Below are 25,226 nucleotides of genomic sequence, written 5' to 3'. Positions count from 1 at the left end.
TCAGTGACCATTCATGAGTTCTGAACCATAGAACACTACAGAAACAGGGTCTCTGTCCCAGAGAGAAAGAGAAAGGGAAATATTTAAGATCAGTGACCATTCATGAGTTCTGAACCATAGAACACTACAGTACAGAAACAGGGTCTCTGGCCCCGAGAGAAAGAGAAATATTTAAGATCAGTGACCATTCATGAGTTTAGAACCATAGAACACTACAGCACAGAAACAGGGTCTCTGGCCCAGAGAGAAAGAGAAAGAGAAAGAGAAATATTTAAGATCAGTGACCATTCATGAGTTTAGAACCATAGAACACTACAGCACAGAAACAGGGTCTCTGGCCCCAAGAGAAAGAGAAAGAGAAATATTTAAGATCAGTGACCATTCATGAGTTTAGAACCATAGAACACTACAGCACAGAAACAGGGTCTCTGGCCCAGAGAGAAAGAGAAAGAAAAACATTTAAGATCAGTGACCATTCATGAGTTCTGAACATAGAACACTACAGCACAGGAACAGGGTCTCTGGCCCCGAGAGAAAGAGAAAGAAAAACATTTAAGATCAGTGACCATTCATGAGTTCTGAACCATAGAACACTACAACACAGAAAACAGGCTATTTGACTCTCCTAGACTGTGCTGAAACATCATTCCACTAATCCCACTGAATAACAGTTTATTCTTAAAAGTGAGCCTTCATTTACCACATCAACTGGGAGCTCGTTCCACACTCCCACCACTTTCTGATTGAAGATGTTTTCCCCTAAACCTTTCCCCTTTCACTCTGAAGCCATGTCCTCTCATATTTATCTCTCCCAATCTGTGGAAAGAGCCAACTCGCATCTACACTGTCTATACCCCTCATAATTTTGTGAACCCCTATCAATTCTCACCTCATTCTTCTACATTCCAAGGAATAAAGTCCTAACCTATTTAATTTTTCCCTGTAACTCAACTCCTGAAGGCCCAGCAACATCCTGGTAAATCTTATCTGCACTCTTTCATTCTTACTGATATACTTCCTATAGTTAGGTGACCATAACTCACACAATACTCCAAATTTGACCTCCATAACATCCCAACTCCTGTACTCAATTCTTTGATTTATGAAGGCCAAAATGCCAAAAGCTTTCTTTGCAACCCTGTCCACCTCTTACATCACTTTCATGAAATTATGCATCTGTATTCCCAGATCCCTTTGTTCCTCTGCACTCCTCAATGCCCTATCATTTACTGTGTATGTCCTACCTTGGTTTGTCCTTTCAAAATGCATCATCTCACACTTGTCTGCATTCATTTCCATCTGCCATTTTCTGTCCCATTTTTCCAGTTGATCCAAATCCCTCTGCAAGTTTTGAAAGCTTTCCTTGCTGTCCACAACTTGACGAATCAATTTAACACATTATTGTCCAGATCATTAATATAGACAACAAACAAAAATGGTTCCACATCGATCCCTGAGGCACACCACTGGTCACAGGCCTCCAGTCTGAGAAGCAACCATCCACTACCACTCTCCAACTTCTCCCATTTAGCCAATTTCAAATCCACTTTACCACCTCGAGTGTCTCAACTATATGAATTAACCTCTCATTTGGGACCTTGTCAAAGACCTTACCAAAGTCCAAGTAGACAACATCCACAGCCTTTCCTTCATCTTCTTTCTTGATAACCTTCTCAAAAAACTCTATAAGATTCGTTAAGCATGACCTACCACGCCCAAAGCCACGCTGACTATCCTTAATCAGCTCTTGGCTGTCCAAATACTTGTAAATCCGATCTCTCAGAACACCCTCTAATAATTTACCTACTACTGACATCAGGCTCACTGGTCTGTAATTTCCTGGTAAACTTTTGGAGCCTTTTTTAAACAACGGAACAACATGAGCTACCCTCCAATCCTCTGGCATTTCAACCTTGGCTAAGGACATTTTAAATATTTCTGCCAGGGCACTTGCAATTTCTACACTAGTTAGTCTCCCTCAAGGTCCAAAGAAATATCATGTTAGGCCCAGGGGATTTATCTATCTTTATTCGTGGAAAGGCAGCAAGCACCTCTTTAATCTCTATAGGTACCATGACACTACTGCTTGTTTCCCTTCCTTCCTTCCTTCCTTGTGCACTCTGCCAGTTTCCTGAGTAAATACTGATGCAAAAACACTGTTTAAGATCTCCCCCATCTTGTGAGGCTCCACATATAGATGACCACTCCGAGCTTCTAGGGGACAAGTTTTGTCCTTTACAATCCTTTTACTCGTGTGACAGATTATGTTGTGTTTGTATTGTATATAGATATGTTTTGGGCAGATAAATTGGGGTAGGTATTTTAGTGTAGGTCACATACAAACACTTTAAAACAGACCTTATTTAAAATACTGGAGCTCTGCTCATGCTAGACAGGCTGGCGCCAAGAGCTTTGCCAATGCTTTGGAGAGTACCCGAGAGACATCACAAATGGATTGATGTTTACAAAAAGGCAACAGATGAAAGAACTCATTGGAGCTGCCAGCTGTCTGGAGTGGAACTTGCTGTTCTGAGAGGGTCATGTGGTTTTGCAAGCAGAGAGAGTAAAACAGGCTTTTTTCTTTGTGAGAGAGAGAGAGAGAGGTAGAGAGTTTTGGAGTTTGACAGTCAGCAGCAGCAGCTGGGACTGGAACAGGACAAGCTGGCAAACTGGTGATAAACTCCATTTGGAAGATGGGTTGTAACTGTTTAGTTCAGCCTGGTCAAATCCCTTGTGGTTCATGCAAGAGGAGAGGAATGGCTGCCTAAGGTTTCATTGGAAATGTGGTGACATGAAAGAAAGAGGTTATCATATGGAGATCCCTGAGGGGGCAAGTTTCTTCGTCAAGACACTGAAGTGACTGATTAAATGGAATGAGTTGTGGGTGTCCAGCGAACAACAAATCTCTCTGAAAACTGACAAGAACCTTCCTGAGCGGTAACCATTTACCTTTCAAGCACCAAAACCTGGTGAACGTCATAAATGTTAAATTCTGTGCACAGTTTAAGAATTGCCTGCAACCAGTAAACTTGGAGGAATGAGAAGTGAGATTGGACTGTGAATCAAAGAACTTTTCTAAACTTACACACACATTACATACACGTGCGCTTAGAAGGGGGTTAAGTTAGGTTAGTTAAGTTAATAGTGATAAAGTTTGATCCTGTTTTCATGTTTTAAGATAAAAGCAACTTTTTTAAAGTAACCATTTGTCTTGGTGAATATCTATTACTGCTGGGTTTTGGGGTCCTCTGGGCTAGTAACACTCTTAACATACTTATAGAAACTCGGTTTATCTTCACATTATCTGTCAAAGCAACTTCATGTCTTTTTGCTTTCCTGATTTCCTTTTTAAATATTTTCTTACATTTTCTATACTCATTTGCTCCTTCTTGCCTATGCCTTTTATACACCTCTCTCTTCTTCGTAAACAGATCGCCAATATCCCTTGAAAACCAAGGTTCCCTATGCTTGTTAACTTTGCCTTTAATCCTGACAGGAACATGTAAACACTCCATACTCAGAATTTTATTTTTGAAAGCCTTTCACTTACTGAACACATCCTTGCCAGAAAACAACTTATCCCAATCTACTCTTCCTAGATCCTTTCTCATTTCCACAAAATTGCCCTTTCTCCAATTTAGAATCTCAACTTGAGGACCAGACCCATCCTTATCATAATTAATTTGAAACTAATGGCATTGTGGTCAGTAGATCCAAAATGTTCATCTACACATGCTTCTGTCACCTGACCTGTCTGGTTCCCTTATAGGAGATCGAGTGTTGCATCCTCTCTCATTGGTACCTCTATATATTGATTTAGAAAATTTTACTGTACACATTTGACACCCTCCAAGCCATCCAGCCCTTTTACAGTATGGGAGTTCCAGTCAATATGTGGAAAGTTAAAATCTCCTACTATCACAATGTTCTGTTTCTTACACCAGTCTTCTTTGTCTCTACAGTTTGCTCCTCAAAATTTCTCTGAATATTGGGTGGTCTATAATACAACCCTATTAGTCTGGTCTTACTTTTCCCATTCCTCAGCTCCACCCATATGGCCTCTGTAGATGAGCCCTCTGTATTGTCCTGTCTAAGCACAACTGTGATCTTTTCCCTGACTAACAATGCCAATCCTCCCCCTTTCATCCCTCCCCTCTATCATGTCTGAAATAACAGAACACCAGAACATTGAGCAGCCATTCCTGCCCCTCCTGCAACCGTCTCATTAATAGCAATTATGTCATAGTCCCACATGCCAATCCATGCCCTGAGCTCACCTGCCTTTCTACAACCCTCCTTGCATTGAAATAGATGCTCTAACACTCTGGTTCCAATCCCCCTGCAAACCTAGTTTAAACAACTGCCCTCCAACCCTTAGAGCAGCATGAGTTAACCTACCCACAAGAATGTTAGTTCCCCCTCCAGTTCAGGTGCAAATCGTCTCATTGGAACAGGTCCAGAAACATAAAGTGCTCCTTGCTGCACCATCTTTTAGCCATGTATTTTTGCTGTATTGACTTCCTATTTCTAGCCACACTAGCACATGGCACAGGTAACACTCCTAAGATTGCAACCCTAGAGGTTCTGTACTTCACCTTTGCACCTAACCCTAAACACTCTGCAGCTTCACATCATCTGGCTGCTCACCTTCTCTCCTGAGAATATCGATAACTCGATCCAAAATATCGCAGACCCAGGCATGAGGGAGGCAACAGACCATCTGGGATTCTCAATCTCTCCCACAGAACCTCTTATCTCTCTCCCTAACTATTAAATCACTACTACTCTCCTCTTTTCCCTCCTTTTTTTTGAGCTGCTTGTCCAGTCTCCTTTTCTCGCTTCACAGATGCTGCCTGGCCAGCTAAGTGTTTCCAACACCTTGTTTATATTTCACTGCAATCCTGTTCCTTAAACTAGAATTGTAAAAGCAGGAAATTTTTGCTAAAGATTAAACCACTTGGAAATGACAATTGTTGGCTTACCCACATAGTAAGAAAAACAATACCAATCATGTCTAAAAATTTTAGACATTCTTCTGTTATTGACCTGGAATCTATTTCTGGTCTCTTATGAACACTCCTTGGTTCATTAATGGAGGATGTGTCTAACCAGTTTTTTCTAATCATCCTTTAATAAATATTGTAAATGGCAGCTTAAGCTTTCTATTAAAAATTTGAATCAATGTTTTCAAATTGCCATCAATTCCCATTGTATGAATCCTCTCCCCAGTACACACCATCCCTCCATCTCCCCTTCCCACCTCGTCTCAAAAGGATATGCAACCCAAAAATGGTGACTGTTCATTTCTCCGCCTGGATGCCACATTGACCTCTGAACCTCTCCTTTTTCTCTTTGCTCAAGATTTAAATATCTGCAGTTTATTGTGTTCTCCCAATTTAAGAGTTCTCCGAAAATTTTAACCCAGTTTGTTTTAGTTTAACTCGTATTTTAATTTTATTTTCCAATTTATGTGCAGCCGTTTCAGTTTCCTTCTATTGTTGCTGAAACATGATTTCTCATCCTACAGGTATCTCATGTGCAGTCATACAGATGACCTGAAAGCAAAGGCAGAGTGGGAAGGAAAAGGTTCGGTTTCACGATCCAAATTACTTGACAAACTTCAGAGTAAGTTCATTCTACTTTTCACCAAAACAGTAAAGAAGCATCAGTCAGACCAATGAACAAGTTGAGCCCTCACAGCGGTTGTAAAATAATAGGAATACGGTGTTGAGTTTTGATTGCTCACTCGGAGAGTTAGTTTGTGAAATGCTGGGATGCTGCCATGCACGTAAACGGACTGAACTCCTTCATGATAAACACTGGCAAGCAGTCTTGCAAGCAACTGAAGGAGGTGTTTTCATGTTGGGAGAATTGTTGCAGGGCGTGGTGAAAGAGCACGCTGTTGGTTATTTCTAAGTGACTACAGTTATTCCATGGGACAGGTATGGACGGCATGCACATTGCTAATTCTTGGTAGGGCTGCTGCCTCTCAATTTAAATGACTTAGGTTCAGTCCTGACTACTTTGTAGAGTTTACCTGTCCTCCCTGGTGCATAGCTTTCCTCCAAAAACTTCCTTGAATGGCTATTGTAAATTACCCCTTGTGTGTTCAGGTGGTAAAAAGTAGGTTTCAGGGAATGAGGTGGGAAAATGCTATTGAGCTGACATAGATTCAAGGGGCTGAATGACCTCTTCTGTCATAAGATGCATGAGAATACAACAGAATAATGTTGCTTACTGTGGCCCGCAAAACAGATAAACAGCATTTTTATAATGGTGACGCTGGGTCATCATGGTATTCAAAGGGATTTAGATGTCTTTGTTCGCAAACGACGATGAGCCACCAATTACAGCAAATAATTATGACAGAGAATGGTATTGGCTTTTATTAAAGGACTTGAGTGCAGGAATAAAGATGCACAATCTTGGTGAGATTCTACCTGGTGCAGTGTGAACAATTTTCATCTGTTTGCATGTAAAGGGGATATTCTTATTGCAGACTGAATTCTGCCCAGATTCACTGGACTGGATAAGGGTGGTGAGTTTATTGCACATGCAAGGATTGAGTAGTCTAGGCTTGTGTTTTCTGGAGTTTAAAAAAGGAAGAGGAAATCTCATCAAAAAAATGTTAAAAGTAGGGCAAGATCTTCCTCAGGATGAGAAATATGGGATCTTCAGAACCAGAGAAAAGATCTTAAGAACTAGGAATGGAAGAGAATGGTGAATCTTTGGGATTATCTACACCTGACATCAACAGAAGCTTCATTATTGGGACAGGAAGAGAATCAAGGGATATGTGGGCAATGCCTTGACCTTTACGAATGATAGAAGGGCTAAATGGCCCATTCTTGCTGTTTATTATGTCTGCTCACAGATGATTTTGCTATTACAGAGATTCGAGTTATGTGTCTCTGTCAGGTCGAGGAAGGAACTGAAAAATCATTACATTTTGTTGGGGATTTTTCATCTATCTTTTATTCCCATAAAGTTCTGTGCTTAAATTTATTAATATCAATTTTTGTTTTTTAGGTGCAATTCTTCACTCATCAAAAAAAGTCAAATCAATCTTTGTTTTTTGTCTTTTGTTACCCACCAGTATACCTACCCCCATCAGTAATGCTTCCTCCACGACGCTTACAGACTTTACTGCATCAAGCATTGGAATTACAGCGGGACCGTTGCCTGTATCACAATACTAAGCTTGACGAAAATATGGACTCAATGTCTCTGCTTGTAGATCATGTTTGTAGCAGGTAAGGAATTCATAATTTAAACTGGCAGGGCACGTTTTGGTTTTCCTTTCACCTCTCACTGCCAACATGACAGGAATATGCCTCTCATGTGATGTGCGGCTCAGCTAGCGGATGTTTTCACCGACATCGTTAACATCTCCCTGAGAAGCTCCTGTTGACCCCGTCACTGGACCCTCTGCAGTTCGCGTATAGATCCAACCGCTCTACGGATGATGCAATTACTACTGCCCTCCATCTAGCCCTCACCCACCTGGAAAATAAAGACATGTATGTTCGAATGCAGTTTATTGACTTCAGTTCGGCATTCGACACAATCATACCTCAGTACCTGATAGGGAAGTTGAGCCTGCTGGGTCTAAACGCTTCTCTCTGCAATTGGATTTTTGACTTCCTGTAGGGAGACCTCGGGCTGTCCAGATCGGAAACGGCACTTCCAAAATCATCATACTGAGCACAGGGGTCCCCGGGGCTGCGTGCATAGTCCACTTCTGTTCATTCTGCTGACTGAGCACAGGGGGCCCGGGGCTGCGTGCATAGTCCACTTCTGTTCATTCTGCTGACTGAGCACAGGGGGCCCGGGGCTGCGTGCATAGTCCACTTCTGTTCATTCTGCTGACTGAGCACAGAGGGTCCCGGGGCTGCGTGCATAGTCCACTTCTGTTCATTCTGCTGACTGAGCACAGGGGGCCCGGGGCTGCGTGCATAGTCCACTTCTGTTCATTCTGCTGACTGAGCACAGGGAGCCCCGGGGCTGCGTGCATAGTCCACTTCTGTTCATTCTGCTGACTGAGCACAGGGGGCCCGGGGCTGCGTGCATAGTCCACTTCTGTTCATTCTGCTGACTGAGCACAGGGGGCCCCGGGGCTGCGTGCATAGTCCACTTCTGTTCATTCTGCTGACTGAGCACAGGGGGCCCGGGGCTGCGTGCATAGTCCACTTCTGTTCATTCTGCTGACTGAGCACAGGGGGCCCGGGGCTGCGTGCATAGTCCACTTCTGTTCATTCTGCTGACTGAGCACAGGGGGCCCCGGGGCTACGTGCATAGTCCACTTCTGTTCATTCTGCTGACTGAGCACAGGGGGCCCGGGGCTGCGTGCCTAGTCCACTTCTGTTCATTCTGCTGACTGAGCACAGGGGGCCCGGGGCTGCGTGCATAGTCCACTTCTGTTCATTCTGCTGACTGAGCACAGGGGGCCCCGGGGCTGCGTGCATAGTCCACTTCTGTTCATTCTGCTGACTGAGCACAGGGGGCCCGGGGCTGCGTGCATAGTCCACTTCTGTTCATTCTGCTGACTGAGCACAGGGGGCCCCGGGGCTGCGTGCATAGTCCACTTCTGTTCATTCTGCTGACTGAGCACAGAGGGCCCGGGGCTGCGTGCATAGTCCACTTCTGTTCATTCTGCTGACTGAGCACAGGGGGCCCGGGGCTGCGTGCATAGTCCACTTCTGTTCATTCTGCTGACTGAGCACAGGGGGCCCGGGGCTGCGTGCATAGTCCACTTCTGTTCATTCTGCTGACTGAGCACAGGGGGCCCCGGGGCTGCGTGCATAGTCCACTTCTGTTCATTCTGCTGACTGAGCACAGGGGGCCCGGGGCTGCGTGCATAGTCCACTTCTGTTCATTCCGCTGACTCATAACCGTGCAGCAAACCTCAGCTCAAACCACATTGTATTTACCAACGACACGATCATGGTGGGCCTTATTAGTATGATGTATCTGAATATTAATAAAACAAAAGAGATGGTTGTTGCCTCCATTGACGGCTCTACTGTTGAGGTTATCAAGAGTATCAAGTTTCTTGGTGTGCACTTATGGGAGAATCTCACCTGGTCCCTTAACACCAGCTCCATAGCCAAGAAAGCCCAGCAGTGCCTCTACTTCCTGCGAAGGCTGAGGAAAGTTCATCTCCCACCCTCTATCCTTAATATATTCTACAGAGGATGTATCAAGAGCATTCTGAGCAACTGCATCACCACCTTGTAGTGACGGTAAGAATTGAAAGAGATAGCAGATGAATGCATGGCTAAGGAGTTGGTGCAGGATCCTTGGGATCTCTTCTGGGAAAATGGGACCTGTACAGATTGGATGGCTTAAACATGAACTCAAGGGGGGAGCAATATCCTTGTGGGCAGGTTTGCTAGTGTGGTTCGGGAGGGTTTAAACTAGTTTGCAAGGGGGATGAGACCCTGAGCGATAGGTCAGTGGAAGAACTGCATGGAGTTAAATCAGATCTAGCATTAGAGAAGCTTTGAGGAAGGAGAAGCAGAATGTAGGGTATAAAAGTAGTAAGGTAGAAGGGCGAAAGTGCAAGTACTTGAATAAGGGTGACGAACTGAGAGCTTAGATACATACATAGAACTATGATGCAGTGGCCATTACAGAGACTTGGCTGGTACCACAGCAGGAATGGATTCTGAAAATTCCTGGATTTCAGTGTTTTAGAAGCAGGGCGGGGGTTGGGGAGAAAGATGAGGAGAGGTGGCATTACTGGTCAGGGATAATATTACAGCTGCAGAACGGGTGGGTTAGAATTGGGAGGATCTTCTAATGAGTCATTATGATGGAAGTTGGGAACAGTTTCTCTAAGGGGAATAATAGACCCCCTGGTAGCACCAGAGGTACTGTGGAGCAGATTGAGGGACAGATTTTGGAAAGGTGCAAAAATAACAAGGTTGCTATCAGGGTCCCTTCAACTTCCCTAATATTGACTGGCACCTGCTTAGTACCAAAGATTTAGCTGGGGAAGAGTTTGTCACAGTATGTTGACAGGCTGACTAGGAGGAATGCCATATTAGATTTAGTATTAGATAATGAACCAGGTCAGGTCACAGATCTCTGGGGGTGAATATTTGGGGGACAGTGAACACAGTTCCCTGGCCCTTAACATTGTCAAGGACAAGGATAGAGTGAGAGAGGACAGGAAAATATTTAATTGGGGAAGGGCTAATTACAAGGCTACAAGGTTAGAACTTGTGGGAGGCTAGTGCCGAAACTGCAGGGGCTCTAGCAGAAATGTTTAAAATGTCCTTAGCCACGGGTGTGTTGCCAGAGGTTTGGAGGGTAGCTACTGTTCAATTGTTTTAAAAAAGCTCCAAAAGTAACCCTGGAAATTATAGGCTGGTGAACGTGACGTCAGTAGTACGTAAGTTATTGGAAGGTGTTCTAAAAGATCGGATATACAGTTATTTGGATAGCCAGGAACTGCTTAGGGATAATCAGTGTGGCTTTGTGTGTGGTAGGTCGGGTTTAACCAATCTTGTATAGTTTTGAGAGGAGGTTACCAGGAAAGTTGATGAAGGAAAGGCTGTATATGTTGTCTAAATGGACTTCATTAAGGCCTTTGACAACATCCTGCATGGGAGGTTAGACAGGAAGGTTCAGACGCTAGGTATTCATGGTGAAGTAGTAAACTGGATTTGACGATGGCTGGATGGGAGAAGCCAGGTGGAAGATTGCGCTCAGATTGGGGGCCTGTGACTAGTGGTGCCTCAGCGATCAGTGCTGGGACCATTGTTGTTGTCATCTATATCAATGATCTGGATGATAATGTGGTAAATTGGATCAGCAAGTTTGCAGACGACATTGATTGGAGGTGTTGTGGACAGTGAAGAAGGTTTTCAAAGTTTGCAGAGGGATCTGGACCAACTGGAAAAATGGGCTGAAAAATGGGCAATGGAATTTAATGCAGACAAGTGGGAGGTGTTGCATTATAGAAGGACAAACCAAGAAAGGACATACATGGTCAATGGTCGGGCATTGAAGAGTGGGGTAGAACAGAGGAATCTGGGAATACAGATACAGAATTCCCTGAAAGTGGCATCATAGGTGGACAGGGTTGTAAAGAGAGCTTTTGGCACATTGGCCTTCATAAATCCAAGTATTGAGTTCAGGAGCTGGGATGTTATGGTAAAGTTGTACAAGACATTGCTGAGGCCCAATTTGAAGTATTGTGTGCCGTTTTGGTTACCGAACTACAGGAAAGATCTCAATAAGATAGAAAGAGGCAGAGTAGATTGACTAGGATGTTGTCCAGATTTCAGGGACTGAGTTACAGGGAAAGGTTAAATAGGTTAGGACTTTATTCCCTGGTGTACAGAAGAATGAGGGGAGATTTGATCGAGGTATTTAAAATGATGAGGGTGATGGACAGAGTAAACGTAGATGAGCTTTTTCTACTGAGGGTGGGTGAGATACAAATCCGAGGACATGGGTTAAGGGTGAAAGGGGAAAGGTTTAGGGGGGGAATCTCTTCACACAGAGAGCGGTGGGGTGTGGAAAGAGCTTTCAGCTGAAGTGGTAAATGCAGGCTCAAATTTAACATTTAAGAAGAATTTGGACAGGTCCATGATGGGAAAGGTATGGAGGACTATGGTCAGAGTGCAGGTCAGTGGGACTAAGAAAACAATGGTTTGGCACAGACAAGAAGGGCTGAGGTGGCCTGTTTCAGTGCTGGTATTGTTCTTTGGTTCTATGGGTGTGAACTGGATGACATTTTTGCAGGGAAATGTACTATGGAGATGTTGTCAATGTTTAGGGATCTCTTGCAGGTTATTAAGGATAAATTTGTCCTGGTGAGGCAGAAAAAGAGTGGTAGGTGGAAAATCTAGTCAAGTGGAAGAAGGTAGCATACACAAGGTTTAGGCAGCAAGGGTTAGATAGGCCCTTTTTTTTGGAATAGTTTATATTTTTGTTTTTTCCCATCTCATAAATGTACATATCAAAATTTTACATTTTCAAAATAAATAGATCTAAATAATGGTTTAAAAAATATATATATAAATAAACTTTTTCTTACAAAACAAACCCCTTCTCTCCCAGTGCATTCACAGAATAAATCTGTACACTGTCAGGGCTTACAGTTGGGTTTAAAAAAAAGTTTTCATTGGGAGGTCACTTATATTTTTATAATAGTAGCACAGTTTTTAAATTGTATTTGGACCACTATATAATCCAAATATGGTTGCCATAGTTTTATAAATACATCATATTGGTTCTTTAGATTATATGTGATTTTCCCCACCCCCCCCCCCCCCATAGGTTTACAACTGTTCATCTCTGTCCTCCATCGTGATATATGTAGAGTGGAGTCGGATTTCCAAGTAATTGCAATACAATTCTTAGCCACAGCTAAAGTTATTTTAACAAATTACATTTGAAATTTAGTTCATTTATTTTTTATTTCAATAAAATTGCCCAGAAGATAAAGCTCTGAGTTGTCCGTGAAGCCCACTAGTATTTCAGTAATATCCTGCCAGAAAGGTCTCACCTTCATACACGACCACATAGCACGTACAAACATTCCTATTTCTATTCCACATCCAAAACATCTCCGATATTTCTCATTTTGAATTCTGTGGTGTGAGGTATAATTGGTGTCGAAAATTATATTGTTCTAATCTGTATATTGTATTTATAGTTGACATCATGCTATCCAAACACCAATTAGACCAGTATCTTTCCATTATTGCAACTCCTAAATCTGACTCCCGTTTCTCTCAATCTTTGTAAACCTGTTTTGAACTTTCATTTTGGAGAGAAAAGTACATTTTAGATATAAATTTAGATGTTCTCCAGCCAAATTGTTCAATCCATCTCACTAATTTCAGGTGGGGCCAAGTTTGGTCCCCATTTTTCTCTTCTGAATGATCTTAACTGGAGAAAGCAAAAGAATGTCCCATTAGCTACTCCATACTTAATTAATTGTTCAAAAAACACAAGAAACCCTTCCATATAACACGAGACCCTTCCTTTAACATATTCCTTTGTCATACCACGAATTCAATATTTTGTTACCCAGATTCATAGGCAGTAGTACATTTTTACACAATGGTGTCCTTAGTGATACCCCTGAATTTTCTCCCAGATACATTAATTTATTTCTTTCCATATTCTAATCATGTGTATTAATATAGGATTAACATCCCACTTATAAATAAAGTCTTTCATCGTCTCCTCTTTGAATTCAATCACATTAGAATCCATGAAGGGTAACTGTTTTCTTCACAGAAAGATGATAAAAATCTTGCTTGTACTGATAGATAATACTTCTAAAAATCCAGGAGTCTAAGTCCTTCCAATTTATAGTCCCATGTTAACTTTTCCAGTGCAATTTTTGGTACTCTGTTATTTCATAAGAATTGTCTTATACAATTATGTAATTATTTAAATAAATTTTAAGTTATTACAATAGGTAACAGTTGAAAGATATACTATAGTTTTGGCATTATCTTCATTTTTATACAATTTACCCTTCTATTAATGGAATTGGGAGATCTTTCCATTTCTATAAATCTTTTTCTTTTTTTTTAAATAGAGGGGACTGTAAATTATTATCTGTCAATATTCCTAAGTATTTAATTACATGTTTATTCTATTTAAATCTACTACCCGTTGGGTATCTTTCATATAATCAAAATTATTTCACTTTTATTCATATTTATTTTATATCCTGATATTCTTCCATATTTTTCTAATAATATTTGTAATCTTATCAATGATTCAGCCGGGTCAGACATATATAATAGCACATCAGCAAATAAACTAATTTAATATTCTTCCTGTCCAACTTTGATGCCCCCTTAATACCAGGATCTCTTATAATCTCCATCAGAGGTTCAATAGCTAGGATGAATAGTGCAGAGGATACCCCTGTCTACTCAAGGGAAAAGTAGTTGATATCTGGTTATCAGTTATTATTTTTTCCATGTGGCTTATGATAGAATTTTTAATCCAATTTATAAATTTTCTACCTACACCAAAGGCCATTCTAGTCAGTCAAATGCCTTTTCTGCATCTAAAGAAAGTTATGTTTTGATTCCACCTTGATTTTGCCATATGAATTATATTGAATAATCTATCTGGACTGTTGGAAGAATGTCTTCCTTTAACAAATCCCACCTGATCTAGATGTATTAATTTTGGTAAATACTCACCCAGGCTTTGCTATAATTTTATAGTCTGCATTCAGGAGTGATATTGGTCTGTATGATGAGGTTTTTAATGGGTCTCCATTGCTTGGTCCAGCACATTCATCAAAAGAGACATCAACAAATCTTTAGATTGTCTATAGAACTCAGGAGGGATTCCATCTTCCCCTGGGGGACTTAATAGCTTTTAAGGTACGCAGTTTTCTGTATGTTTTATTGTTTCTTCAAGTTTAGGAAGTTTAACATTTGTTAAAAATTCTTCCATTTCGTTTTCATCGCCTACTAATTCTGATTTAAATCGTTTCGTAAGGTTTTGTCAAAATATGTTATTTATTTTTGATTATATATTTATAGTATCAGCTTCTGTTTCTATTGCAATCATTCTCCTAGTTCATAATATTTTTGTGTAGGTTTTAATATTGTTTTTTCTGTTCATTAGGTTTGAGGTGTATTATTTTGTTCCTTTTTGTTCTCTAATATTCTTTATTTTTCTTGTGTTCCTGATATCAGATATTCTTTTCCAATTTTGTTATTTTCTTTAGACTTTCTAAAACTCTCACATATTCTCTCAAGATTTTTTGTATGAGATCAGTTGTCCCCTCACATGAGCTTTAAGAGCATCCCATATTAGAAAATTGTTGTCATAGAAGGAAGATTGTTTTCATAAAATATTTCTACCTGTCGCTTAATAAATTCACAAAAATCCTTCCTCTAATAATGTAGCATTAAGGTGCCATCTATACATACTTTCTTGCTTTTCCATTATTGTAATAGTTAACATTAACGGTGAGTGTTTTTTTAACCACTCTACTTTGTAACTGGGTGGACATTAAAAATAGTTCAACACTGCATCATGCACCCTTGAGTAATCTCTTTCCAAGAGAAAGAGCTGACTCCACATAACAATTCCATTTAAATCCTTCGTAAATGAATGTCATTTTTGCAACTTTTAACCCTTGTTATTCTTCTCGCTGATTTGTCCAACATTGGATCCAAACAAAAATTAGAATCTCTTCCAATCAATATATATCGTCTTCCCCCTGCGCTTTTTAAAAAGATACCTTCATAAAGACTTCATCATCATAATTATTCATAAAGTCTATGATTCTGCATACATTATGTTCCTGCTTGATCAGTTAAGGTCTCTTCTATTATGGTTATTATTTTATTAATTAAAATCACTACACCTCTTGCATTTAATCCAAATGAAGGCAATATTACTTGTCCCATCAGTGTGTTCCAATTTGGCAAGATGTGTTTCTTGTAAAAAAGACCCTCTTCACTGTTCCATTCATTCATCAACATTAAAACTAATAAATTTTAATGTTCTATCCATATTCTTCAAAACCATATTTTTCAACAATAAAATCTCTTGACTCTTTAAACAATAAAATGATTCTTCGCCCTTTAAGAAAAACACACAGTGTCCCTGCCCTGATGTGACATATGTAGAACCCCGCGAAAAAAGCCCGCGCAGAATCTGGAGAAGAAGAACTCACTCCCTTTAGTGCCACCTTTCTTTGCTACTCCTGTCCAGCCACCATTCTTCCCTTTAGAGCGGAGTCCTCATCTCGTCCTGCTACCACGTCTGCAGATTTTGTTTCCTGTTACTGAAACTCTCCACGAGCATTTCTATGGACTTTACTTTAAAACAATAAAGACAGTTTAACAAAAATTTTTAAAAACACAACTTTCAATTCGTTCCATTATAAACATTTTCACTATCTTCTCCCTCGAGAACTTTAAACTTTTTTTTTTAAAAAAAACAAACCACAGACAGTCTTCCACATTGTTCTTGGACTTGAAAATATCACCAGTTCCCTTCCGCTATTTCAACCCTCAAAGTTACAGGATATATCATTGAGTATTTTAGTACATAGTTGTCTTTTCACATCTTCAAATTCTTTTCTTTGTTTCATCAAGGTTGGGCTAAAGTCTTGAAAAAAATAATACCTTTTCATGATCATCTTCGGGCAGGTCATTATTCTGCTGCTCCCCAGAATTATCTCCCATTCTCAGTAGCTTAAAAGTCTCACCAGAACTGGTCTTGGTCTCTGATCACCCGCTCTTCTGGTTCAGAGTGTTCAGTGAGCTCTCTCCAGATGCACTTTTTCTCCAAACTTGTCTTCTACCAAAACTTGTGGGATACATTTTTGAAAAATGTTCACTGAGTCTCTTCCCTCGATTCCTTCCCTTAGTCCAATAATTAGGACAATGTTCCATCGACTAAAATTCTCCATATGGGTAATTTTGTCAAGCAGTCCTTGTTTATCTCACTCCATTCTTTGGCTTTTTTTTAAAAGCCAAAAATTTTTCAAGCTTATTTGTCAATTCACTCTGTTCAACCTATTCTCTCCATCAAGTCTTCAACAATCTCTTACTTTGGTCATTTCCTCCATCGTATCTCTCATCACTGTTTCAAGATGAATCAGTTACTCAAATTCTCCATTTTTTCCAGGATATGCTCAATTCTTGACCCAACTCCTCAGTTTTACCTGATTCTGTCAGTCCTGTCATCACTTTTTGCACCACTCCCTTTTGGACTTTCACTCGATGTTCCCTGTTGAATAGGAGCTTTTTCGATCTTTATTCTCGGCTGCTTTAGCTTCATGCTAGTTTTATCCATTTTTGATGAAGAAAATCTTCAAGTTTTAACTGTCTATTTAGTACTCTTTCATGGAGACCTCAACCAAAACAAATCCAAGTCCTTCACATGGCCACGCCTCCATCATATAGGTCCCTTGAGGAATATCGGGTAGCAAGAAAGGAGCTTAAGAGGGGACTGAGAAAAGCAAGAAGGGGACATGAGATGGCCTTGGCGTGTAGGGTTAAGGAAAACCACAAGGCATTCTTGTGAAGAACAAAAGGATGACAGATGTGAAGATAGGGCTGATTAGAGATCAAGGTGGGAAGTTGTGCTTGGAGGCGAGATCCTCAATTAATACATCTATTGGGGAGGACATCACGTTATGAGGTAGAGTCAGGGCATAAGAATCTGGCTCTCCCAAAAAATAATTTAAAAAGTGTAAAATCAATTAAGAGATCAGAATTAATGAAAGAAACTGTTTAAGAGTAGACAGAAAACATCTTACTAATATCACCAAAAATGAGAAAAATATTGCTGGCCCGTGGGGACCGCAACTAAAGAAACAACAAGGACAAGAAGAACGGCTTACCTTGCAGATGAATCTGGGCGCTGTAGTGAAGGTCTCCAGCCGACTGACAAGAGACCTTAGGGTGGCTGTTCAGTGACTGTAGTGCCATCACAGCTGCAGCTATGGAGGGATGTTGAATTGAACAAAATGTCACTGCGCACATATAAGACGTGCATGCGCAGATCAAAAGAATTTGAAGTTGCTAGAGGGTAGCCTGTTTGAAATGCTGCCTACAGAAGAATATGCAGCTGAATTGATAGCCAGCGATGAAGAAGGAGGAAAGACTGTTGTTCACAAGACAAGATCACAAACCAAAGGAACAGAAGCAGGCCACTAGGCCCAGAGGACCCCAAAACCCAGCAGCAATAGATATTCACCAAGATAAATGGACACTTAAACAAAACATGAAAACAGAATCACCCTAACTTAACCCCCTTCTAATTCTAAGTGCATGTGTGTAAGTTCAACAAAGTTCTTTGATTCATAGTCCAATCTCACTTCTCATTCCTCCAAGTTTGTTGGTTGCAGGCAATTCTTATACTGTGCACAGAGTTTAACATTTATAAAGTTCACCAGGTTTTGGTGCTTGAAAGGTAAATGGTTACCAGTCAGGAAGGTTCTTGTCAGTTTTCAGATAGAGAGCTGTTGTTCACTGGATACCCACAACGGATTCCTTGTAATCAGCCACTTCAGTGTCTTGCAGAAGAAACTTGCTCCCTCAGGGTTCTCCAGATGATAACCTCTTTCTTTCATGTCACCAAAGAGTTCCTTTTTGTTTCCCTTATTTCATGTGAAACATTAGGCAGCCAGTCCTCTCCTCTTGCATGAACCATAGGGGCTTTGACCAGGCTGAACTAAGCACTCACAACCAATCTTCCAAATGGGGTTTTCCACAAGTTTGCCAGCTTGTCCTGTTCCAGCTGCTGCTGCTGCTTCTTTCTTTCTTTGGCTTGGCTTCGCGGACGAAGATTTATGGAGGGGGTAAAAAATCCACGTCAGCTGCAGGCTCGTTTGTGGCTGACAAGTCCGATGCGGGACAGGCAGACATGGTTGCAGCAGTTGCAGGGGAAAATTGGTTGGTTGGGGTTGGGTGTTGGGTTTTTCCTCCTTTGTCTTTTGTCAGTGAGGTGGGCTCTGCGGTCTTCTTCAAAGGAGGTTGCTGCCCGCCAAACTGTGAGGCGCCAAGATGCACGGTTTGAGGCGTTATCAGCCCACTGGCGGTGGTCAATGTGGCAGGCACCAAGAGATTTCTTTAGGCAGTCCTTGTACCTTTCTTTGGTGCACCTCTGTCACGGTGGCCAGTGGAGAGCTCGCCATATAACACGATCTTGGGAAGGCGATGGTCCTCCATTCTGGAGACGTGACCCATCCAGCGCAGCTGGATCTTCAGCAGCGTGGACTCGATGCTGTTGACCTCTGCCATCTCGAGTACTTCGACGTTAGGGATGTAAGCGCTCCAATGGATGTTGAGGATGGAGCGGAGACAACGCTGGTGGAAGCGTTCTAGGAGCCGTAGGTGGTGCCGGTAGAGGACCCATGATTCGGAGCCGAACAGGAGTGTGGGTATGACAACGGCTCTGTATACGCTTATCTTTGTGAGGTTTTTCATTTGGTTGTTTTTCCAGACTCTTTTGTGTAGTCTTCCAAAGGCGCTATTTGCCTTGGCGAGTCTGTTGTCTATCTCATTGTCGATCCTTGCATCTGATGAAATGGTGCAGCCGAGGTAGGTAAACTGGTTGACCGTTTTGAGTTTTGTGTGCCCGATAGAGATGTTGGGGGGCTGGTAGTCATGGTGGGGAGCTGGCTGATGGAGGACCTCAGTTTTCTTCAGGCTGACTTCCAGGCCAAACATTTTGGAAGTTTCCGCAAAGCAGGACGTCAAGCGCTGAAGAGCTGGCTCTGAATGGGCAACTAAAGCGGCATCGTCTGCAAAGAGTAGTTCACGGACAAGTTGCTCTTGTGTCTTGGTGTGAGCTTGCAGGCACCTCAGATTGAAGAGACTGCCATCCGTGCGGTACCGGATGTAAACAGCGTCTTCATTGTTGGGGTCTTTCATGGCTTGGTTCAGCATCATGCTGAAGAAGATTGAAAAGAGGGTTGGTGCGAGAACGCAGCCTTGCTTCATGCCATTGTTAATGGAGAAGGGTTCAGAGAGCTCATTGCTGTATCTGACCCGACCTTGTTGGTTTTCGTGCAGTTGGATAATCATGTTGAGGAACTTTGGGGGGGCATCCGATGCGCTCTAGTATTTGCCAAAGCCCTTTCCTACTCACGGAGTCGAAGGCTTTGGTGAGATCAACAAAGGTGATGTAGAGTCCTTTGTTTTGTTCTCTGCACTTTTCTTGGAGCTGTCTGAGGGCAAAGACCATGTCAGTAGTTCCTTTGTTTGTGCGAAAGCCGCTGCTGCTGCTGCTGACTGTAGAACTGAATTCTCTCTCTCACACTCAGAGAGAGAAAGCCTGTTTTACTCTCTCTGCTTGTAAAACCACATGACTATTTGAACAGCAAGTTCCATTACAGACAGCCTGCGGCTCTGATGAGTTCTTTCATCTGTTGCCTTTTTGTAAACAGTGATCCAGTAGTGAAGTCTCTTGGCCACTCTCCAAAGCTTTTGCAAAGGCTCTTGACGACTAGCATGAGCAGAGCTCCAGTATTTTAAATAAGGGCTGTTTTAAAGTGTTTGTGATCTACACTAAAAAAAACCTGCCCCAATTTACCTCCCAAAAACATATCACACTGTTACCAAAGGAATTAGCAAATTTAAGATGCAAATAAAAACAGATTAAGTATAGAAGCACTGATGTTGATGAAAGAGCTAAAACATGTGAGGTTAAAAACAAAGATATTATGATATGCACAGAATGCAACAAAAATATTTGAAGATAGGAAGAAAGTTAAAAATGGAGAATTTGCTGTGGAAATAGTTGAGGATAGAATAAATAAAAATGGAGAATTTGCTGTGGAAATAGTTGAGGATAGAATAAATAAAAATGGAGAATTTGCTGTGGAAATAGTTGAGGATAGAATAAATAAAAATGGAGAATTTGCTGTGGAAATAGTTGAGGATAGAATAAATAAAAATGGAGAATTTGCTGTGGAAATAGTTGAGGATAGAATAAATAAAAATGGAGAATTTGCTGTGGAAATAGTTGAGGATAGAATAAATAAAAATGGAGAATTTGCTGTGGAAATAGTTGAGGATAGAATAAATAAAAATGGAGAATTTGCTGTGGAAATAGTTGAGGATAGAATAAATAAAAATTTAACTGATGAACTTACTGCTGTGAACTATTATTAGAGAATTTCAGTAGAAGAATCAATATCAAAATTGTGACGTCAAGGTGAAGAAGGGGATGATATAATATTCTTTTTTCAATGCTGGATACCTGAAGTTCTTGTAGAATGAATTTTAAGGTGACATTGAAATAGAAATAGCACCCAGGGCTTTAAGGCCATGGGCAGCACCAGATCAAAAACCACGGTCTATATTGATAAAGTTTCTTCGTTATCAGGTTAGAGATAAAGTATTAGGAGCTAGCAGCAAAACAAGCTAAAGAAGAAAGGATCCAGTGGAAAATTACAGAAACAAGATTTTCTTCTATACTGACATCAATTTTGAGTTGTTGAAGAAAAGGAAAGAATTCAATTTGGTAAAGTATAGCTTGTGGAAGAAAGGTTACAGATTTATTCTACGCCACCCTGTGACTCCCAAGATCTCTGTGCAAGGAGGAGAGAACAAATTCTTTACAGATCCTGGACTTTATTCAGTCTAATGGAAATGAATCAGAATAACATTCAGCGGGCTTGGAAGGACTGACATCTATCGAATGATGTGTTTTTGAGGCCTGGACCACAACCCATAAAATAGAGTGGGGGGGATAATGTGTATTATTTAAACAACATTAATAGGGGTAACTTGTTGTTTTTACTTTTACATTATCTTTTATCTTCTTTTCTATCTGGATTTATGAGAGCCTATGCCTTAATGGAAGAGGTTTTTTTTAATTTAAAACACCAAGGAGTTGGGACGAGAGATGTGAAGGGGAGGTATAGTATCCAATTGCTTTTAAAAGATCCTAATGGATAAAGTATTGAATATTAACCGGCATATATTAAGAAAATGAAGGTTGACAGTTTTTTTTCCAAGAAATCTATTTATCAGAAGTTAAAGATAGACTGGGTAGGATATGTTGCGACATCTTCATTTAATTCAAAAGCTGGAGAAGTAGCAATTTTAATACATTAGAATTTTCTGGTTAAAATATGTTATGGTACGTTGTCAACATTTTTTTTTTCCGGCATATTGGACACTCATGAATAATTATGCACCGAAAGTAAATGATGAAAAATTTATACAAGAAACATTTATAAATTTAGCAAATGCATATGAAAATATATTAATGGGGAGATTTTATTTAGATCCAGTTCTAGATAGATCGACAAAAGCAGCTAAAGCTACATTGTTGATAATAAATAATTTAAATTTAATAGACACGTGGAGAAGAATTCGTCCAAGAGAAAGAAATTAGAATTTTTACTCAAATAGGCACTCTAGGATTGACATTTTCTTTAAAAATCTGCAAAACTTCAAGGTAGAATACAAGCAGAATATAATGCAAGAATTTTATCAGATCATTCTCCTTTGTTGTTGACATTATCAATGTTGGATAGAAAAGAATCAGTTAAAAAGGAAAGATTTTTGTGAATTTATTAGAAGACATAAGGAATTTTTTGAGACCAACTCTAATTCGATTATTTTTATGGGACACGATGGAAGCATACTTAAGAGGTCAAATAATAAGTTGCATTTCAAATTAAAAAAGATTATACAAAAGAACTAGAACAGTTAGAGACAGAGATAATGGATTTGGAAAAGGACTTACAGCGACAAGTAAATGAAAATAAACAAAGAACATTAACAAAAAGCTTCAGTATAATACTTTACAAACGTATAAAACAGTGGTTCTCAACCTTTTTCTTTCCATTCACAATCCACTTTAAGTAATCCCTATGCCATCAGTGCTCTGTGATTAGTAAAGGATTGTGTAAGGTGGTATGTGAGTGGGAAGGGAAGGTTGAGAATCACTGCCCTAGACCCAATTGTTACTGAAATATTTTGCTTGAGAAAAATTGTTATTGGCCCATTTTGGAGTTAAAAAACTGTGCACATAATGAGTCAATTAGGTACAATTAAAACAGTGGTTTTCAAACTTTTTCTTTCCACTCAATCTCTTACTAATCACAGAGCGCCTATGGCATAGGGAATACTTAGTAATATGTAAGTGGAAAGAAAAAGATTGAGAACCACTGGTACAGAACAAAAAAGTGATAATGAAAACTAAACAGAAGTATTATGAATTGGGTGAAAGGGCACACAAGGTTCTGGCATGTCAATTAAAAACAGAACAAGCCTCGAGAATGATTATTGCAACTAAAATAATTCTAATTTAATTATAAACCACAAGAAATTAATGAAAAATTGAAACAATTTTACACAAAATTATATCAATCCGAGTCTTAAAATGATAATAAAATAGATAAGTTTTTTTAAAATCACAAATAAATTTACCTATAATTAAATTTGGAAGAGCAGAGAGAATTGGCCGCCCCCTTTCTCCCTAGTGGAGGTTAGGAAGCATTGAACTCATTACAAAGTAACAAGAGGATGGTTTCATGTCTGAGTTTTATTAAGAGTTTAAGGATTTATTAATTCCTCCATTTAAGGAAGTATTAGTGCAGACGGCTGAAACATATACATTATCAGAATCTTTTAATATGGCAATTAAAATAGTAATACAAAAGGAAGAGATCCTTTAAAACATATAGACCAATTTAATTGTTAAATTCAGACTATAAAATAGTAGCAAAATTATTAGCAAATAGGTTGAAAAAATATTTGCCAAAATTGATAAGTGTGGACCAGATTAGTTTTGTTAAAAAGAGAAAATTAGCAGATAATGTGACAGATTATTGAGTACAATAAATTTGGCACAAAAGAGAGGTGATTTAAGTGTAGCACTGGCCTTAGATGCTGAAAAACATTTGATAGGTCAGAATGGGATTTTTTTTTAAATTTAAAGTACATTGAAAAAATTGGATTGGGATCAATATTTCCTAATTGGATTAAAGCATTGAATAATGGACCTAAAGCAAAAGTTGTAACAAATGGACAAATGTTCACATCTTTTCAATTAACTAGATCTAGCAGACAAGGATCTCCATTTATTTATTTTAGCAATAGAACCATTAGTAGAATTAGGGGAGTCTGATCTTGAAATTAAATGTTTTGGAGTTAATAGAGAGGAATACAAGATTAATTTGTTTGTAGATAATGTAATAATTTATTTGACAGAACTGGAAAATTAATTACGTAAATTATATTAAAAGGTTAAAAGAATATGGAATAGTATCTGGATGCAAGGTAAATTTGGATAAAAGTGAGACTATGCTCCGTTACAGAGGTGATTATACTCAAGGTAAAAGAGATTCTCAACTTAAATGGCCATTGAATGGAATATTTAGGGATATGAAAAGATAATAATTTAAATAATATGAGCTCTCTGAACCCTTCTGCATTAACAATGGTGTGAAGCAAGGCTGCGTTCTCGCACCAACCCTCTTTTCAATCTTCTTCAGCATGATGCTGAACCAAGCCATGAAAGACCTCAACAATGAAGACACTGTTTACATCCAGTACCGCACAGATAGCAGTCTCTTCAATCTGAGGCGCCTGCAAGCTCACACAAGAAACAAGAGAAACTTGTCCGTGAACTACTCTTTGCAGACGATGCCGCTTTAGTTGCCCATTCAGAGCCAGCTCTTCAGCGCTTGACGTCCTATTTTGCGGAAACTGCCAAAATGTTTGGCCTGGAAGTCAGCCTGAAGAAAACGGAGGTCCTCCATCAGCCAGCTCCCCACCATGACTACCAGCCCCCCAACATCCCCATCGGGCACACAAAACTCAAAACGGTCAACCAGTTTACCTATCTCAGCTGCACCATTTCATCAGATGCAAGGATCGACAACGAGATAGACAACAGACTCGCCAAGGCAAATAGCGCCTTTGGAAGACTACACAAAAGAGTCTGGAAAAACAACCAACTGAAAAACCTCACAAAGATAAGCATATACAGAGCCGTTGTCATACCCACACTCCTGTTCGGCTCCGAATCATGGGTCCTCTACCGGCATCACCTACGGCTCCTAGAACGCTTCCACCGGCGTTGTCTCCGCTCCATCCTCAACATTCATTGGAGCGCCTTCATCCCTAACATCGAAGTACTCGAGATGGCAGAGGCCGACAGCATCGAGTCCACACTGCTGAAGATCCATCTGAGCTGGGTGGGTCACGTCTCCAGAATGGAGGACCATTGCCTTCCCAAGATCGTGTTATATGGCGAGCTCTCCACTAGCCACCGTGACAGAGGTGCACCAAAGAAGAGGTACAAGGACTGCCTAAAGAAATCTCTTGGTGCCTGCCACATTGACCACCGCCAGTGGGCTGATCTCGCCTCAAACCATACATCTTGGCGCCTCACAGTTCGGCGGGCAGCAACCTCCTTTGAAGAAGACCGCAGAGCCCACCTCACTGACAAAAGACAAAGGAGGAAAAACCCAACACCCAACCACAACCAACCAATTTTCCCCTGCAACCGTGTCTGCCTGTCCCGCATCGGACTTGTCAGCCACAAACGAGCCTGCAGCTGACGTGGACATTTACCCCCTCCATAAATCTTCGTCCGCTATATATATATATATATATATATATATATATATCAATAATTGGCTTCGCGGACGATGATTTGTGTCTTTTTCTCTTTGGCTTGGCTTCGCGGACGATGATTTATGGAGGGGGTAAATGTCCACGTCAGCTGCAGGCTCGTTTGTGACT

At 40.4% G+C, this 25,226-nt stretch overlaps 1 protein-coding gene across 9 annotated transcripts in view; it reads left to right on the top strand.

The window, feature by feature from the left end:
• LOC138737246 (WD repeat-containing protein 26) overlaps window positions 1–25,226 on the top strand; it is a 261,475-nt gene that overhangs the window by 71,850 nt on the left and 164,399 nt on the right. For all 9 annotated transcript variants that reach the window (XR_011340851.1, XR_011340852.1, XM_069887979.1 and 6 more), the window contains exons 5-6: window positions 5,528–5,625; window positions 7,097–7,253. Coding sequence is in view for 7 of the 9 variants with exons in the window: in XM_069887979.1 (XP_069744080.1) it covers window positions 5,528–5,625; window positions 7,097–7,253 (255 nt within the window). In the remaining 2 variants the exon portion in view is untranslated. The remainder of the gene's footprint in view (window positions 1–5,527; window positions 5,626–7,096; window positions 7,254–25,226) is intronic.

The sequence above is a fragment of the Narcine bancroftii genome, chromosome 6 (genome assembly GCF_036971445.1).
Source record: "Narcine bancroftii isolate sNarBan1 chromosome 6, sNarBan1.hap1, whole genome shotgun sequence".
Classification (NCBI taxonomy): domain Eukaryota; kingdom Metazoa; phylum Chordata; class Chondrichthyes; order Torpediniformes; family Narcinidae; genus Narcine; species Narcine bancroftii.
The sequence above is the reverse complement of the archived record's forward strand: the minus strand, read 5'-3'. Positions and strand labels throughout refer to the sequence as shown.